The 20137-nt window shown below is 40.8% G+C and overlaps 1 protein-coding gene across 1 annotated transcript in view; it reads right to left on the reverse strand.

Annotated features, from left to right (window-relative positions):
- Positions 1 to 20137, reverse strand: part of l(2)gl (LLGL domain-containing protein l(2)gl) — a 443338-nt gene that overhangs the window by 241289 nt on the left and 181912 nt on the right. Inside the window, 3 exon segments of the mRNA XM_080274241.1 lie at positions 2666 to 2822; positions 14962 to 15121; positions 17152 to 17256. Of these exon segments, the coding sequence (XP_080130367.1) occupies positions 2666 to 2822; positions 14962 to 15121; positions 17152 to 17256 (422 nt within the window).

The raw sequence follows: 20137 nt of genomic DNA on the forward strand, positions 1-20137 counted from the left end.
TCTTCTTCAAGCAGCCCCCCCCCCCCAGGCCAGCAAGTCACACAAGATCTCCCCAGCCCTCGTAGAGCACAGCATCTCCCCAACTTTCAACCAGCAGAGCTTCTCCCCAGCCTTCAACCAGCAAAGCATCTCCCCAACCTTCACCCAGCAGAGCATCTCCCCAACCTTCAACCAGCAGAGAAACACCGAGGGACACCTCCTGTCGATGACATGCTCGGCCCGTTGTGCTGGATTTAACCTCCACTCGATTGCCGTCTCCCGTGTCACCTGTGTCTCCATTAAGGCACTCTACCACTCCGTCACTGCCTTTCTCGTCCCGGCCTCCATCACCCACACCACCTTGGCCACTGTCTCTGTCTCCCTCGCCACGATGAGAGCAACCACAACTGACTCCAACGCTACCTCATCATTCATCGCAGCGGTCTCCCTCGCCACCTCACTGGAAATCGCAGCTATCTCCCTCACCACCTCCTCTATCATCGCATCGCACTCCATCACCACCCCTAGAGCCATCGCATTGCACCTCATCACCACCGCCTGAGGCAGCACATCACACCCCATCGCCTCCATCGTCACAACTCGAGACAGCACTTCACACCCCATCACCTCCATCGCCACCGCCTGAGCCAGTGCATCACACCCCATCGCCTCCGCCTCAGTCATCGCATCACACTCCATCGCCACCCCCCTCTGACCCTTCCCTGGAGATCAGGTTTGAGGGCTTTGAGGAGGACGACTGAGTGTTGGAGAGCACCACATGTCCCCTAGTCTCGGGAAGGATAGCAAGGATGACGACCAGGACCGGATATGGACTTACAAGAAATAAGTGATGAGAGGTGTTTGATATTTTCTAACTTATTCCTTATGATTTTCAGGCTTTATTTGTTGCTTTTAGCGAGTTATTTACAGGTGTTAGGATTGGGTTAGCTTCCTTGACAGCTGTTAGGCCATTTAGACTGCCTAACCTGTTTTTTGGGTTCGTCTGGGTGGGTTTTGGACTTGGTTTGGAGGGAAACCCAAGGCTGGTAAAAGATCCACATTGAAATACATGTTAAAAGTACCCCATTATACGATACCCCACATAATGATGGGGTTTTATCAAACCAGTTAGATTGTTAAACTGGGGTATGCCTGTATATATATACACGATACCCTCGCGAACAAGACGGTAATATTGTCATATGAGGGTCCTGTCTTGGACGAGAAATGTCTTGGACCAAAACAAGACCTTATGCAAAAAATCAACACTGTCAAAATCTTCAAAAAGTGCCCCTAAAAACATCAACCTAGACTTATTTTGACACCAAAACAAATCCCTCATCTTGAAAGTGTGTGTTTCTGAGCTTGTTATCTCCAGCTTAGTAGCTCAATTATCTCCAGCTTAGTAGCCTAAGGTTGGTGGGGGGACTTCAAGGGGTTAGCAGACGGTTTCCTAGGCATGGTTACGTAAGGAGAGGCAATGACCTAGGAGCAAACGCAGTGCCCAACATGCAGAAAGTGTGTTCACAATGCTCTGGTGAGGGAGACAGAAGCAAGACCCGCCTGGTCATCATATGAATAGATGCCAATATTTTATTGGACAACATCGCAACCACCTCACTTTCCTGGGCATGGGAACCGTGTTGGACTGGGTGAGTCCGTCATAACTGTATTCTCCTTGGATTTGAGCTGTTATGAACCTCAGGTTCCATATTGGACGTATGAAAATGTATTATTGCAATATATTGGATTATCGTTTAAGAACCGTAGGCTCCATACTGGACGTATGAAACCATATTACAGCAATATATTGAATTATTATTTATGGTCTCCATCTTGGATGCAAAACGTCTTGGACGCAAGAGTACTGTGTATATATACATATGTAGTCCCTCATTTATTCGAACTCTCAGTATCCAGATGCTGGACCTTGGCTCCATTAAACCATTATCAGAATTTATCTGTTATTAATTGTACGTAAAAGTTCCTTAGAACTTTGGCCAGCCAGCCGATATGTTCAAACATCCGGCATCGTGGCCGCTGGGCTCGAGGCGTGAGCGGGAAGTAGTCTGTAACCCACAACCAGAGCTAAAATGTCCATCCGCCCCTGTGCTGAGTGGTCAAAGTTCCACGCTCGTCCTATCACTCCCAACAAACCTTCAGCACCCGAGTAATATGACTGTAACCTGCATGTGATGACAAAACGTCCGTATGCATTCAACACCGGATGTCCAGTATCATGCGGACACGGGAGCTAAGTCTTTCCCAACTGCCACCTCCACTGAACACTGACCACAAGCCACGAGTACATGGTCGGCGACAGCGGCCGTCTGCCTCTCTGCCGAACATCGAAAGTCCCACAGAGGCAGAGGAAGAGCAATATCACTTAGTTAATTTGATTTTAACTTGCACTCTTATAACAATGAAACACCTTATTGGTAGCTTTCTCTCTTCCTAATAAACAGGGAGCCCTGGAATGTCAATATTAAGATATAATGTAATTCAAATAACCTATCCAAACCACAACAATTTAAAACTCCCCTAAAAAAAAAAAAAAAAAAAAAAAAAAAAAAAAAAAAAAAGGCTTAAGGGAGTTATCCTTTTGTAGCTAAAAACCTACCAAACCAAATTTAAATCAACATAATATCTCTCTCCCCCTCTCCCCCAACTGTGTGCTATGCTTCACCTGTGTGGCTGTGATCCAGGTGGCGGTGATGTTGCTCCAGGTCGTCCTGTCTTGCGTTGTGACCGGCCCCGTCGAAGCCGCCGGAATGACTCACGAAGAGACTTCTTGAGGGACTTGCGCCGTGACATAGGGCCTTCATCTGCTGCGTTGGCCAAGTCTGAGAGCGAAATAGAATGGAATAACAAAGCATGCCTTTTGGTATACAGGCAAACCTCTATTTACAATACCCTTAAATGCGATACCCCGGAATAGTGATGGGGGTAGAAATACCACCCTACCCCGCCTATCGTAGCCCTACCCCCGGTTTTGTGATGGGTTTTTATTTTTTTTTTAACAATTTTGATGATATTTTAGACTTAAATTTGTGTTCTGTTTGATTTAAAAACTGTTTTTAGATTTAGATAAATGTGTTTTAGTCATAGGTGGAGTGAACACTGTCATTTGGGGTACGGATTCTTGCCCACAGGATGAGGTACAAAAGAGTGTGGACAACGAGACGATTCAACAAAATATATTTCGTGTTTGACCATTGAACTGTCATCTAACCTATTATAGAATACATAATAATAATTTTAAATAAATATTAATTACTATGAAAACCTTGGAGTAAATATTTCATGCACTGATGAAAACTGTGACACTGATATACCATGCATTTACATTTGGGCTGTTCAAGGAAAATCGCTTTAAAAGTACAAATAAATTTCTAAACGTTGGAAAATAAGAGAGAAGAAAATAAAGGCCCCCAGCAACCAGAACAGTAGCTAAAATGACATAAAGAGGGTCCTTTGAACAGGCTATCCTGATCGGATCATCGATCTATAAATCAAGCTTACATTCAGACTGTTCAAGGGAAAACGCATTGAAAATACAAAGGAATTTCTAAATAAATGCAGGAAAATCAAAGAGAAGAAAATAAAGGAGCTCAGCAACCAGAACAGTAACGAAAATGACATAAAGAGGGACCGTTGAAAAGGCTATCCCTATCGCATCATCGATCGCATTCCCTGTCAAGAGAATTCTCAAAACATCAACAATTCTCTGTCACAATTCGCACCTTGGACAACTCTGGTCATTCATATATTATTCTTATTATGCATAACATATTTATTTAATTGTACGGGACCGTCTGATGGTGGGACTGTATACAATGCTGTCGCTTCTTCTCTCCCGAGTTTGAATACTAGTCAGAGATCGGATTCTCCAGTGACCATGATTGCTTACAAGTGAGACAGGCACTGGTTTCAGGCTTATGTTAGCTTCTTTTACAGCTGTTAGGCCATTTAGATTGGCTTTAAATATTATTTTTTTACTTATTTGGGTGGGTTTAGGATTTGGTTGGGGAGGGGGAAACCCAAAACTCAAAAATGAATCCCTATACAGGGTACTTTACATGCTAAATCTATCCCGAGATATGTTACCCAGTCTAGCGATGGGTTTTTACTTAACCAATTGCATTGTTAAACTGGGGTATACCTGTATATATAAATTATATAACTACGTCTTATTTCAAAACAAGGCAATACAGTAAAACCTCACTATATCAGACTAATTGGGGCCCAAGCCAGTCTGAAAAAAGCGAAAGTCCGATAAAAGCGACATCTGGACTCCCCCCTGGACTTCCTCCTACTTTTGTTATCCACAGAGGCTTGCTTGTCATTCATGCATTTATTCTCTCTCTCTCTCTCCGCACTAGGCACTTCCATTTTACTTCACATATTTTTGTCTTTGTCGTCACCTTCATCTTCACCTTCCCATTCACTTTTATCTTCACTTTCAGTTCACTCTGACATTCACATTCACTTTCATATTCTCTTCCATGCTCATTTCACATTCAAGTTCACACTCACTTTCACTATCACTCATTTTAAATTTCCATTTCACCTTCACTTGCAACCTTACTTTCTCATTTTCACATTTACCTTTACAATTATTCACTCACCTTCACTTTTGCCCTCCCTTCTTTTACTATCACATTCACCTCCACCTTCACCTTCATTTTCTCTTTCACCTTCACTTTCAACTTTTCTTTCACCTTCATCTTCACTTTTACATTCATTTTCACATTCACTTTCACCTTCATCTTCACTTTTACATTCATTTTCACCTTCATTTTCACCTTCACATTCACGTTTACTTTCACCTTCCATCTTCACTTTCACCTTCACTTTTGACTTCACTTTCACCTCCACTTCCACATTCACTTTTACTTTCACCTTCACTTTCACTTTTGACTTCACTTTCACCTTCCACCTTCACTTTTACTTTTGCCTTCACTTTCACTTTCACCTTCACTTTTACTTTCATCTTCACCTTCATTTTCACACCATCTTCACTTTAACATTCACAATGCCTTCACTAACCTTCACTTTTTCATTCACTTTCATCTATCTCTCCCGGAGGCAGAGAGAAGGGGAGGAAATACAGAAGGAGAGAGAGAGGAGGGACCAAGGTTATCCCTATCTCCCTCATTTGTTTATGCCAAAGGGACGCCACTTGTCATTTCTGTATTTATTCTCTCTCTCTCTCTCTCTCTCTCTCTGTTGACTTTGACATTCCATATTCACTTGTGTGCTCTCTTTCACCCTCAATTTTACACTCATTTTCACAATTACCTAAATTTTCATTTTCAATTTCACCTTTCTCTCTCTCTCTCTCTCTCTCACCAGAGAGGGACAGGGAGGAGAGGAAGGAACGGAGGAACAGAGAAAGAGAGAGAGAGGAGGGACTGATATTATGGTATCTCCTCTGTTTGTTTCTTTATTCATTTTTTCCAAGAGAGGACTGCTTCTGGCTTTATTGGACTTTTCCTGCGCATAAGAATTTAGTCCACTTGGCTCCTCCAGTCTGATAAAAGCGAATTCCGCTATACTGAAGTCCATTATATTAGGGTTTTACTGTATGTCCTGTATACAAGAATTATGGACACACATGGAAAAACTATACAGTATACAGTACTAGGTATATACAGTACAATATTTCCAACCTGACTTGGACCATCTTCATGGCATGGTGAAAACTGTAACAGGTTCAGAGTACAGGCATGCCCCAGTTTAACGATGCAATTGGCTAAGTAAAAACCCATCCCTAGGCAGGGTATCATATCTCGGGGTAGATTTAACATGCACAGGGATGTGTTTTTGAGCCTTGGGTTTCCCCCAGCCAATCAAGTCCTAAATCCACCCAAATGAGTCTAAAAACAAGTTTCTAGCCAACCTTAACTCCCAGTAGGATTAAAACAAGCTAAACTATGCCTAAAAGCAGTTTATAACTCACCTAAACCCAAAAATAAAATATGAAAAAAAAAATGTCTGGAAAAAATCAAACTTAGTAAACTGTACCCTAAAATGACAACGTTCACCCCACCTATGACTAAAACACATTATTCTAAGTCTAAAAACAGTTTATAAATCAACTTAAAACAAAATTTAAGTCCAAAATATAGAAATCGGTTAAAAAAAAAAATCATTATACCAGGGTCTGGCAATGGTTTGGTGGGGTAGGTGGTACTGTATTTCTACCTCCATCACTATGCCGAGGTATCACATGGGGGAGGCGGTGGCTGAATTGGTAGAGAGGCGGCCTGCAGTCCTGATGGACCCAGGTTCGAATCCTGGCTGGGGCAGGGAACAGTTTAGGATTTAAATTTCATAAAAAGCAGACTTTCCTGATCTACCATATGACCCGCCGACATGTCATAAAAGTACCCCCGCTAATACCAATACACCAGTCCTGTATGAGACAGCCCTAGCATGTATTCAATATGGACGGTGGGTGTTAGCGCTGAAGTGGTGACATGTAGAGAGGTGTATGGTATGTTGGAGGACTACTGGGCCTTGAGAGCAGGCTGTGAAGCCTATGCCCAGAGTCGGACACATAAAAAAAAAAAAAAAAATCTAGGGGTATCATATCTCGGGGTCTGTCTGTAGATAACTTTCTTTCATCTAAAAAATTTACACCAATGCATAATCGTGATACACTACAGGTAAACCCTAGTTTAACGATGCAATTGGTTAAGCAAAAACCCATTGTTCGGTGGGGTATCGTATCTCAGGGTATATTTAACATGTAAAGTATAGTGATGCATTTTTGACCCTTGGGTTTCTGCCCCAGCCAAGTCCTAAACCCATCCAAGTGAGTCCAAAAAAAATGTTTAAAGCCAATCTGTAAAGAAGCTATCCTAAGCCTAACACCTGTAAATAACTCACTAAAACCAACAAATAAAATCTGAAAATCATCAAATATAAGTCTGGAAAAAATCAAGCTTAGTAAACTGTACCCCAAAATGACAATGTTCACCCCACCTATGACTAAACACATTAACCTAAGTCTAAAAAGTTTATAAATCAACCTAAACACACAATTTTTGTCTAAAATATCATCAAAATTGGTGAAAAAAATTAAACCCCATCATTTAACAGGGGTCTGGCCACCATTAGGTGGGGTATGGTGGTATTTCTAACCCCATCATTAGGTTGGGGTATGGCATCTAGACATATCGTATACTGTATCGAGGTATACCTGTACTTCCTTAAGTTTTGTTTTTGCCTCAGAAGGTCTTCAGAGGCCAGAGTTCACAATGTGGACCAACAGATGAGAGTGCTGTATGGTATCCCTCTCTATTCCATGCCACCAACTAGTGCAGTAAAACGGCAAGCAAAAGCCAATTATTATCGGTATCGGTATCAGATGGGAAAAATTATCCGATGATCGGAATCGTGCTGGAATCGGCTGAGTAGTGATGAAATGAATGGGAACGAAGAGACCAAAGCAACTGTTAACATGATTGATTTGGGGGGTTACAGAGAAGGAATGCAGTGCCAGGAAACGTGATAGTCGTAGACATGAAGAACTCTGAAGCAACTGAAAAATGGGAATGCAGCTGGGGTTGAGATGTATGTAGAGATGATTAAGTGTAGTGGAAAGAGTGGGATTAAGTACTTGTTGGAGATATGTAAGAAGGCATGGATGAGTGAAACTGTGCCAGTATAGTGGAAAAAGACAGTGATTGTACCCCTATACAAAAAAAATAGGTGAGCGAAGTGAGTGCAAGAATTATCGTGGCATAGGTCTACTGAGTGTGGTAGGGAAGCTATATGGAAGAATTATTATAAAGTAAGAGGGATCAGAAGTTCTAGTGAGTGACAAACAGGGTGGCTTTAGGAATGGCAGAGGATGTGTGGATATGCAGTAAGACAGATAGTGGAGAAGGCATGTGAGAAGGACTATAGGGTGTTTATGGCATTCATGGACCTGGAAAAAGCATACAACAAGTAGACAGAGAAGGATTATGGAAGGTTTTGCACATGTACAGTATAAGTGGTAGGCTGCTATGCGTCATCAAGAGATTTTATGACGGTAGTCAAGCATGTGTAAGGGTAAATGGGCATCTAAGTGACTGGCTCACGATCAATATGGGCATGCGACAAGGTTGTGTGATGTCCCAATAGTTTTTCAATATATATGGATGGGGTGATGAGAGGTAAAAACATGAGTGATGGAGAGAGCGATGGCGTTGGTAATGCATGGTAATGGATGGAATACAGATAAGTCAAATTTGTTGTATGCTGATAATGCAGTACTACTTGCAAATATCAGACAAGAACTTGGCAGACTAGTGCAGAGTTTTTCAGATGTCTGTAAGCACTGTGCCTTGAGAGTAAATGTAGGAAAGGGTAAAGTGAAAGTTACTGAGAGAGAAGGCAACTCCCAGTGTGATGTGACTGCGAATGGAGAGAGACTGGAACTGCTGAGAGAGTTCAAATACAGTACCTGGGTACAGTGACAAAAAAGAGGAAAATTTGCAAAGGAGGTGGAAGGTAGAGTGTCACAAGGATGGAGAGTAGTTGGTGCTATGAAGGCCTCGATAAGAAACTGAGGCTTGAGTGTTGAGGTTGCACGAGGCTTACATGAAGGAGGGTTAGTGCCAACTTTTACATATGGATGTGCGACTATGGTATGGCATGAAAATGAAAAGTCAAAAGCAAGAGAAGTGGAGATGGGACTGCTGAGGACTGTATGTGGAGTACATAGAATGGAATGGATACTTAAAAATGTGATTCGTGAAGGAAACGAAGAGAGGAAGTCTGTGGACACCAGAATTGAAGAGAGTGAACTGAGATGGTTTGATCACGTGGAGAGAATGGATGACAATAGAATGGTGACAAACGTATAACTGAGCAAATCTGAAGGAGGGAGAAGGTGAGGCAGTCCAAGCAGAAGGTGTAGGGATGTGGTGGATGAGTGTGTGAGGAAGAGAGGTATGTAAGTTGGTGAGGCAAGGGGACTGACAACAGACTGAGCTAGCTGGATGAAGTTTGTGTGGAGAAATGCATAACCAGTGATTTGGCACCCCTTTTTAAGGTGACAGTGTTCAGATTGATTTTACCAAATAGGTATATGTGAAGCTATAGAACGTGGTGAAACTTTTTTTTTTGGCCTATCTGATGGAACCACGATTCCGTGGGATTAAATGATGAGTGAATGGATGCGTGACCCATTGAAATGGACAAACTTAGGCCGTCTGGACGTTGCTACTCCTCACTCTGTCTAAGGGTGGAAAACGAGGTCCGGATGATGATGATGATTGTTTTACTCCATGACCCTAGACTATAGCACGTATTTCTCCACCATTCCAGGTGTGAACTAATGCTGTAATGATTATTTTTCAAAGATACGGTCATATCCCACATTCAGTTGCCTGTCTTACATGGTAAAATGCTTGAACTATAACATATGGAATATTTAGACCATAATATTATACAATATGGTTAGAATGAAACTTGACAAACATACCTAGAAAGCTGTCTTCGATTGTTTTCGAGGGGTAACTATTATAAACTTTTTAAAACTCTGATGAGCGATTGTGCAGTAACCATTAGGCCTACAAGGGTGTGGACTGCGTTGTCAGGTGTATAAATTCTTCCTCTTTAGCCAGAACACAATCAATTTGCCCTTGGTGAAAGTGGCCAAAACACCCTGGAACTGCAGTAGTGAGAGGTACCATGCCTGATATAACTGCGGACTTCTCTATCTATCTATCTATTGCCTGACGCCTCAATCCCGTTTGGGGTGGCCACAAACAAATCGCCTCCAAGTCGCCCTGTCCCCCGCCATTTCACTGCCCTGCTCCCAACTCACACACCCCTCTCTCATATACCTCTCCACCCCATCCCTCCATCTCATCCTCGGTCTCCCCCTCCCTCTTCCACCCTCCACCTCACTCACATACACTCTCTTTGTCAGTCTTTCACCCTCCATCCTCTCCACATGGCCAAACCACCTCAGTGTGTTCCTCACAACGCTTCCTATCACATCCACATCCACACCACAACGTTCCTTTATATCCTCATTCGTCAGCCTGTCTCTCCACGTGACTCCACAGGCTCCTCTTAAATAACTCATTTCCACTGCTCTCACTCTTGACTTGTGTCCTTCCAACAATGTCCAAGCTTCACTTCCGTACGTTAGAGTTGGTATCACAATACTGTCATGTAGTAACTTTTACTTCCATGCTCACTTCCCTGTTTCCTATCACTGCTTTCAAGGAACCAGCAACCTTTCTTCCCTGCTGTACCCTTTCAAGCACTTCACCCTCCAAACCTCCATCCTTACTCATCACACTACCCAAATACTTAAACGTACTCACATTTTCCAATTCCTCACCATCCAACCTCGCTGTACATTCACTGACTTCACCTCTCTCAAAGACCATCACTTTACTCTTCCCTACATTCACCTTTAGGTTCCGTTTCTTACACACTCTCTCAAACTCATCCACCAAGCCTTGCAGCTCCCCTTCGTCTTCACTCAACAACACAGTATCATCTGCAAACAACAGTACAGGGAGTTTCCAAACACTATCCTCTCTCATCAGGGCCACTCCAACATCCACTACCCTACCTTGTACCTCTTTTATTACCCCATCCATGTACAGATTGAACAACCATGGAGACATGACACATCCCTGTTTCAAACCAACTTTCAAAGAGAAAAATTCACTTAGTTCACCATCCACACGCACTGCAGCCTTCGCACCATCGTACATACTCTTCACAGCGGACTTAAAGGGTTAATTACTGCTGCCTTTCTTGGACTTAAGGAATTTAGTACTAAGTCTGAATGTTGCTTGTAAATTTAATTTTGTTTAACTTATGTGAAAAAATGCTGGTACTTTAAAAAATTCTATTAATATATTAGGCTGCATTGAAATATCACAATTCCTTTAGCTTTTCTATTTGGATTTTTAATTAAAAGATGCTATACAGTAGTTGCTTATTCTAAAGAAGTTATAAAATTATAACCGTGCTATACTTTTATATACTGAAATGTTATTAAGACACATTAATACTCACAACTAGTAAGTAACGTCTGTGCCACTGGGCAAATAGTAGGAAACATAAAGCACATACTGTAACTTATGTGGTTCTCTAAAAGTATGCAACACTTAATCATTAGACAAATTGTAAACACATAACATTTTAGCTTCTAATTTTCAGCCAACTCTTGGTAATTAATAAGAAACACAAAATGTGCATAAGCATCTTGTCATTAACCAATTAACAAAAGGCAGCCATTAAACAGGCAAACCCCGATTTATGATACCACTGTACACAATACCCTGGATTCGTGATGGGAGTAAAAATACCACCCTACCCCACCTAACGATGGCTGAACCCCGGTTTAATGATGGGGTTTGAGGGCTTTGAGGAGGATGAGTGAGTGCTAGGGAGCACCACATGTCTCTTACCCTCAGGGAGGATAGCAAGGATGATGACCAGGACCAGACATGGACTTAGAAGAAGTAAATGATGGAATGTGTTTGATATTTTCTGACCTATTTTTAATGATTTTCAGATTTTATTTGTTTACTTTAATGGGTTATTTACAGGTGTTAGGCTTAGGTTAGCTTCTTTTATAGCTGGTAGGCCATTCAGATTGGCTTTAAAATTTTTTTTTTTTTTTTTTTTTTTTTTTTTTTTTTTGAGTGCTTTTAGGACTTGGTTGGGAACCCAAGGATCATAAATGCACCCCTATACTTTATATTTTAATTGTCCCCAATTTGCGATACCACTGCCTAGCGATGGGTTTTTACTTAACCAATTACATCCTTAAATCGGGGTTTGCCTGTAATCCCTTTAATATCCGGATGCCTAATAACCGGACTCCCCATTGTCCAAACATTTTGGGCCCAGGCCTGGGGGGGGGGGGGGAAATCAGCTATACTTTGAACTTGGCACACAGTGCCGAACAGCTGGGTTTACGCGTGGGTCCTTGCTTCCTCCCCACCCAAGTTATCACTTAACTAACATCCTGACCAGACGCTCATCGCAATGGATGCTGCACATGCTCGTTTTTGCAAATAAACAGTGAATAAACTGCAATATATTGCCACTGATGCTTTGTCATGTCACATGCAAACAAATGTTTCAACTGGCTGCTGCACCTCTCCTGGCTAATCCATGTTCTCTTTGGGTGTGGCACCTCTTCCAGGAACTCCCAGAATAATAGACCCCCCCAAACACCTCCTCAGATTTTTTAAATGTTCCATACTAAACTAATTTCTTTTTTTACTGAATATTATATGTCTACCATATTAAAGGTGATTGGTACTAGAGAAACACATGTTTGACGTATGGCCGCACTACAACACCATGACAATTGCACCACTCACAGCAGACTTTACAAGTAAATGCAGCACCAGTCTCAAAAAACTCAAAGCATTCACCAGCACTGACTCTGCTGACTTTGGATAAAACATGGGCAAAACAAACTACAGTAATGTACTAACAATACATCAGGTTCATCTCACACTATGACGGTCCAGCATGGGCAGCATCCATCTCACATGCACAACACAAACTACAGATCGCATAGAACAAAGTGCTTCGCACAATAGCAGGTTGCACACAGATCACACCCACTAAACATTTACACTTCAAGATCAATGTTTTGGATCTCCACAAACACCTGAACATGCAAAGAATATAATACACAGCTTCTGCCAAACCAAACCACAACACCCATCACACTACATGCACAACCACCCACCAACACCAAGGAACATTAAAAACACTCGAGAACATTGCTACAATGAGATACACAACACCATTCAAACACCTCCACCAACCCACACAAACATAACAAGACACATGTACACTATACTAAAAAACATGGCCCTTAGTAGTTTAGGGCCAAACACAGTCCTTAGCTGCCCTTCACCACCCATACACAAATCAGAGGAAAAGTTAAACAGAATAGGAAGAGTACATCTGAGCAAACTATGCTGTGGCCACTACCCAACATTCAGAACAAACCAACACAGGATTGTTAAGAACACGGACAATACATGCCCACACTGCCAGGCTGCCAATCATACAGTGACACACAAACAGGTACAGTATTTAGAGAGTGCACAGCACTGGTAGCAGACTGACAGACAGACACACAACATGTCTGAGGTGAAAGATGTCTGGTTGTATCCTGTAAGGGTGATCAGTTTCCTTTAGCTCATTACTGGGCTAAGCGCCAACACCACAAAACGCCAGAATATGCGATTAAAGTCTGGCGACTTTAAAACTTTGATATCTCTGTAACCACTTGTGTTATTTTGATGTTTTTTTTTTTTTTATGTAGCTTATGGCATTTTCTTTATTGTAATAACCTCTATTTTGCACTATCTGTCATTTATCATGATGATATCGTGTGAAGAAGTAAAATTTTGTCCCCCACTGCTGGACCGATCAGCTAAGAAAAATTTTTATCCTACAAATAACTGCAGAAATACATCAAGATGTCAGTAATATATCAGCATAATGTCTCAGGAGTGTCATACTGTGGAATGAAATCAAAGTTCCATGACATAAGTATTACTATTTCACAATAATAGCAGTTTAACTGTCAGAAACTTTGTGCGTGTTTTTCTCGGAGTTTTTAATCACCAAAAAACACGAACCACATCACAAACATCAAGAAAAACATAATAAATTATTATATTGCTGACAATAATAAAAAAGAAAGACAGCATTCAATGTATGAGGACATTATTAGAAAATCCCTGTAACCTGGAAAAAAAAAAAAAAAAAAAAAAATGCTACAAGTACCAGTAACTTCACAAACAAAATGGCAATAATAATAATAGTAATAATGGCTAAAAAATATTATAATAATAATGAAAAAGCACCTGCAAAATAATATTGTCCCATCTCCTCTCCCCTTCACAGCTGCTGGTGGGAGTAGTGTCAGGCATCAGCTTATTGGCTAGCTGCAGTGCAACCTGACTATCTGATTGGCCAGCTTCAAGGGGGGTAAGGAAAGGGGCTGGGATACAGCCCAGTAATGCTCTCACATTCGCTTCAACACTACGGGGAGTTGACATAAGGAACATAGGAAAGGTTGAACTTATAGGAAAAGCCACCATACAGCTCGCGGAATTCTGGACCCAGTTGCTCGCCTTGAGCACTAGTGAGGAACCGGACGGTTTTGCTGTGTGGAGCAACGGCGCAACACACGTCTACTTAACCAGGATTTTGACCCCTTTGAAGGTTGTTTCTTAGCACTTTTTTATTTCCAATGTATAGAAGGATGATTTAGCTACTTGTTGGTGCATGTAGGTGCTTGGCGGCCATTTTGGCGCTTAGCCAGGTAATGAACTCAGTGCCTCAAATATCCTCTGATGTGCACAGTTTTTTCCTCTTTTTCAACTCCAATACATACTGTGGCTCTCTTGTCATCCCAATTAGTGTTGGATGGGCCAGTAAGTAATAAAGGTGGCCTCTAACGCTTCTGTTACATATCAAACTCTCAGGTCTCTGATTTTGCAATTTTTTGCTGCAAAATGGCTAAGAGTTATATATACTTCAACTCAAAACCACAGCAAGATGGCAGAACCTACAAAGATGTCCTTAGTGTCTATTTGCAAATGAAAGACTAGTTTTTTATCAGGTTACCTTCTCCAGCACCAATTTCACGAAAGAAAAAAAATTATATTAAAAAAAAAAAAAAAAAAAAAAAAAAAAAAATCATGAACTGTCCAGGATTTAGGAGGTACGGGAAGGTGACCAGCCCTGGTCCCTGAGGGCAACATCATCATCATCACCATCCAGACCACCTCTTCCATCCCAAGGTACTGAATATGACTGAAGAACCTTGAGCTGCCTCTTAGGGGTTCAAATCAACATGCTGTGCACAATACCTTACACCACCTGATGCCTTAGACCACTAAACAACTTAGCAATGACAGCATCAAACAGGTACAGGAACCACTGGCTGTGACTGCACAAAAGTGTGTAACTAACCAAGAGGGCTGAGAGTGCTCTTGGCAAGGACATTCTTCTTCTGCACAATGTCGTAGAGAGCAAAGCCGTGCGCTGTACCACACGCCACCAAACCCCACTCACTGTGCAGTGTCAGGGAGGTGCAAGCAGCAGGAGGATAAAACTGCACTATGCTTGTTGGCTGACAAGAAAAAAAACATACACAGTGATTCACAGTTAAGTTCCCTCTATGAAGTTTGTGCTGACAAACACATATTAACAACTAAGGTCAGCAACACAACTATCTTCTCATGTTTATTTGGGGGTGGAGGAATTATCATCATCATCATTATCCTGACTTATTTCCCATCTAAAGGTGGAATGAGATAGGATTTGGAAAAAAGGAAAGAGAAAATTCAAAACTGGGAGATCAAGAGTACAGTAAGACCTCACTATAACGGACTAATTGGGGCCCAAACCATTCTGAAAAATGCGGAATTCGGATAAAAGAGACATCCGGATTTCTCCCTGCCAATCCGGACTTTTTCCGATATATCAGACATTAGTCCGGATTGCATGAACAATTCTTAAACTGTTTTGACCACCATTCTGGTACTGTACTGTGTTATAACTTCACTACATTAATCAGATGGTAAAATATATATAATAATACTGCACTGTACACTGATAAACATGTCTTTTATTTACCTTATTATTGTGAACATGGCTGAAGTAGCCAGGCAGTCCGGCCTGCTTCTGGCTTTATCGGACCTTCTCCGATATAGAGGAATTTAGTCTGGTAGCTCCTGGAGTCCGATAAAAGCAAATTCCGGTCTATTGAAGTCCGTTACATCGAGGTTTTACTGTATGTTTAATGAAATGAACTACATGATCATTCACACATCAATCGAGTTCCAGGAATACCAAAGATTATTTACACCCAGCAAATGTGTGTGCGGACTAACAGGTGTCTCAAACAATTCAATCTTTTTGTATTGTACAGTATTTATAAATCAGGAAAAGATTCTTACTGCACTTACTAAGCACTCATTGCTCATTTTAACACTATTCTGGACCAATGACACACTGACATGTCATTTGTTGGCCAACTGATTCCAGGCCGATGATGCGCCAGTGTGTCATTTGTTGGAGCGATTTTTCATGGCTCAAATACATGGCACAACAATTTGGTGAACACAGGCAACAAATCTTCATTCTGTTGGAAACTCATCCCCTGCCCGGGAACGGGGTAGAAAAGTCGTGCAAGGCTGGCCCGAAATAGTATTAACTACAGTATTCTATGGTAGTTGTTGATGGGGAAGAACATGCAACTTTTTTAAGGTGATATCTCATTTGAGATTATTTTTTAAAGTACCATGGAAGAAGTGGACACCTTTACATGGCACCAACATTGGCTGGGCATAAATATGACCTTCAACCCTTTAAGGATGGGTGCAGTAAATTCACTGTGGCGCAAGAATGAAAGTACATGCTCCAGGCATAAAAATACTGCACTGTGTTTCACAGTCATGTAAACTCTAAAGCAATCTGGGAACAATCACTATTTAGTAGTAATTTTCCCAAAACATGCTTACCTGTGCCATGTCACTGAAATTCACATATACAATCTTGGGGGGGTTAACTCCTTCCCCACCGTGGCATCTACCATGAGGAAGATGGTACAGTGCAACGATGGTGTAATGCTTCAATCCTTCATAACAAATAAAAATTCATTCTTTCATTTCAGTCACTCCTGCCTGTCATTTCTTGCAACTGAATACTGGATGCACTAAAAATATTCCTGAGTCACATACTCACACAAGACAGGTTGGTCAACAGTTGAAAAGAATAACACATAACAAAGCAAAGTATCATCACAATGCCACATGAAATGGGCCACACATCCATTTACACACCATCTAAACCTTAAGTACTTTTGGTTCTAGTTCCACACACAAATGCTTTAACTAAATGAAGTAAAGCCTTGCTGTAACTGCCAGGTTAATAAAGGTGAAATCCAGTCATGTGTACTATTATACATAATTTAACTATGTTTATTTTTTATCAGTTCTTTTGTTGTTCATTGTCCATACTTCAATTTCCCAAGCACTCACAAATCTCTTCATACCTCTTCTTGGCTCTCCATGCATTCTGTCTTCAAACTACCTCATATATACCACTTTCAGCACCCCAGCCACACTAACACTGCTCTTCAGTCATTGTGTTCCTCACCTGCATGCCAGCGTCAAACTTGACTGGGTCAGACCGGCGGTCAAGTTTACTGTGACTCTTCCACACAAAGTTGTCCGTTTCCATCACCAGATTCACCTCAGTACACTGCCAGGTGGTAAATGCAAACAGAAACAACATGGTTTATTTTTTCTATCCAATATCTCAGGTTTTACAATTTTTTTTTTTTTTTTCTTTTAACAGAACAGAGGAAGGAAAAACAAATTAATAAAAAAAAAATCCATACACCTGGTTATTGGTGTCCTCTGTTCATAAAATATCTGTAACAGTTTGACTTGAACAGCTGTAGGTTGAAGTTTGGAGGGGAAACAACTCTGGGGAAGCGAGTTCCAAAGAGATGCAGTTTGGGGAATGAAAGAATTCTGATAGGCAGAAGTTCTGCAATATGGCTGAGTGGCATTCCAGTCATGAGCACTACCAGATGCCTGTGTAGCACGAGGGAAGGCACGGAGAGGTGGCACCATGGATGCAACTTCGTCTGCGCATTTGCCATAAAAATATCTGTAAAATAATGCAAGGAAGGCAACATTCCTTCTTACTTGTAGAGGAGGTAGTTTATTTGTAATGGCAGGGTTGTTAATAATTCTAACACCTTTGTTCTGAATTTTGTCTAGTTGGTTTAATGAAACCTCTCCACATCCATTCCACAAGGGTGAGCAATATTCAAGCTGAGAGTGCACATGACTCTTATAAATTATAGCTAACTGCTTGTCAGTGAAGAAGTTACGGACTCTGTACAATAATCAAAGTCTCTCTGAGGCGGTTTTAGCAAGTGATCTAACATGAGAGGTCCAGCTGAGGGCATTGTTAAGTGAGACACCAAGAATTTCAATACTTTTGGAGATGGGAATATTAGTAGCACCGAAGGTAATATATAAATCTGGCAATATCTGTCTATTAGTAAATTGTATATATTTAGTTTTACTAGCATTAAATGAGACAGGGTTGTTTTGTCCCCATTCGCTGATCGTAGATAGGTCTTGATTTATGGAGATGGCTACACTGAGTTGAGAGGTAGAGATATTAGACTTTGTAAATGGGTGTCTGAGTGTGAATGAACTATGTTGTGTTGAGCCATCTGCATATGAGTGGATGGGATTGTGGGTGACAGATAAGAGATCATTAACCTTTTCATACACGGAGGCCCAGTGAAGAATCCAACCACTTGCATTCTTTTGACTCAGAATTCATCCTAGTGAAATCAAAAGCTCACACTCTTTCGATGAAGGCTGAGTCCAACCATATAATTTGCTGTTTATTTTTTTTTCACAACAGTTTGTTGTTTGATCTTCCTAATGAACGAAAAATAATTTAGAAAAAAGGGAATTACCATATTGTATCATTCACTTATTTATTCAGTGCTCATTTACTCACAGACATATAAATATTTCGGCAATGATTATAGAATATTGTAGAGCATTTATCTGCGATCCTTTTTGTGAAAAAATGACACTTCTAGCTATACTAGAAAATTTTTTATGGCCTACGGAATAACAAAAGTCGTTCATTACGCCTGGCCGCTCTGAGTGAACTGTTTCCTATCATTCCATTTTCGCCCGCCCAGACTTCAAGCTCCCCACATTCCTCACTCAGTGATTTGTGCGGCATTGAAAAATGATTACAATCATTTCATTCCCCTGCCCTGATGTTTAACTGTATTGTTATGAAACTGATACATGTTATGAATGAATAAATAAGCTTCCTAATAAAATAAAAATAAATAAATAAACGATATAAAACACCATACTTTATCCTTCAGTAATGTATTCATTTACTCACCGACATATATACAGTGTGTAAGTACTGTATATATGTCAGTGAGTAAATGAATACATTACTGAACAATAAAGTATGTGGTTTTATATCCTTTATTTATTTCCTTTTTTCATTCATCAGGAAGATCATTTATTCATTTGTAACATGTATCAGTTTCATAACAATACAGTTAAAAATTACGGCAGGGGAATGAAACGATTGTAATCATTTTTCGATGCCGCACAAATCACTGAGTGAGGAATGTGGGGAGCGTGAGGTCTGGGCGGGCGAGAATGGAATGATAGGAAACAGTTCTCAGAGCGGCCAGGCGTAATGAACGACTTTTGTTATTCAGTAGGCCATAAAAAATTTTCTAGTATAGCTAGAAGTGTCATTTTTTCACAAAATGGATTGCAGATAAATGCTCTACAATATTCTATAATCATTGCCGAATTATAATATGTCTGTGAGTAAATGAGCACTGAATAAATAAGTGAATAATACAATATGTTAATTCCTTTTTTTTAAGTTTTTTTTTTTTCGTTCATTAGGAAGATCATTAATCAATTTATAACATAAACCAGTTTCAAGACAATACAGTTATAATAAGGGCAGGGGACAGAAATGATTGAAATCAGTTTCTGATACCGCACGAATTGCTGAGCAAGGAGTGTGGGGAGCGTGAGGTCTGGGCTGGCGAGAGACTCAGTACTTGGAAGTGGTTGGACGCAGGTGGTGTTGAAAGAGTGCGAGAGGGTTAATATGAACCAGGAACAGGGTTGGCACCAAAACTGATCCCTGCGGCAGGCCGGCGTTAATTGAGTAGAAATTGGAATATACATCATCTACTATTACTCTTATTTTCCTGTCACTGAGATATGAAGAAATCAAAGGAACAAAAGATGTTAGTCCATAGCAAGGGAGTCTGGACAGCAGGGAATGGTGCCATAATCTGTCGAAAGCTTTAGAAATATCAAGAGCTACTGCATGAGTTTCTCCATGTAGGTCAATTGACTGATGGATGGTATGAGTTAGGAGATTGAGTAATGTCAATGGTGGATCTTTCATGGCTAAAACCATATTGTCTATCACTAATTAAGTTGTTGGATTCAAGATGTTTAACAATGTGCTTATTAATACCTAGAACAGTGTGTCACTTCCCCTATATAATAAATCCAAGGCTCTAAAATTACAACAATATTAGGCCTACATG

Source organism: Coenobita brevimanus, chromosome 57, assembly GCF_032717465.1.
Source record: "Coenobita brevimanus isolate Jiangsu-jjx chromosome 57, ASM3271746v2, whole genome shotgun sequence".
Classification (NCBI taxonomy): Eukaryota; Metazoa; Arthropoda; class Malacostraca; order Decapoda; family Coenobitidae; genus Coenobita; species Coenobita brevimanus.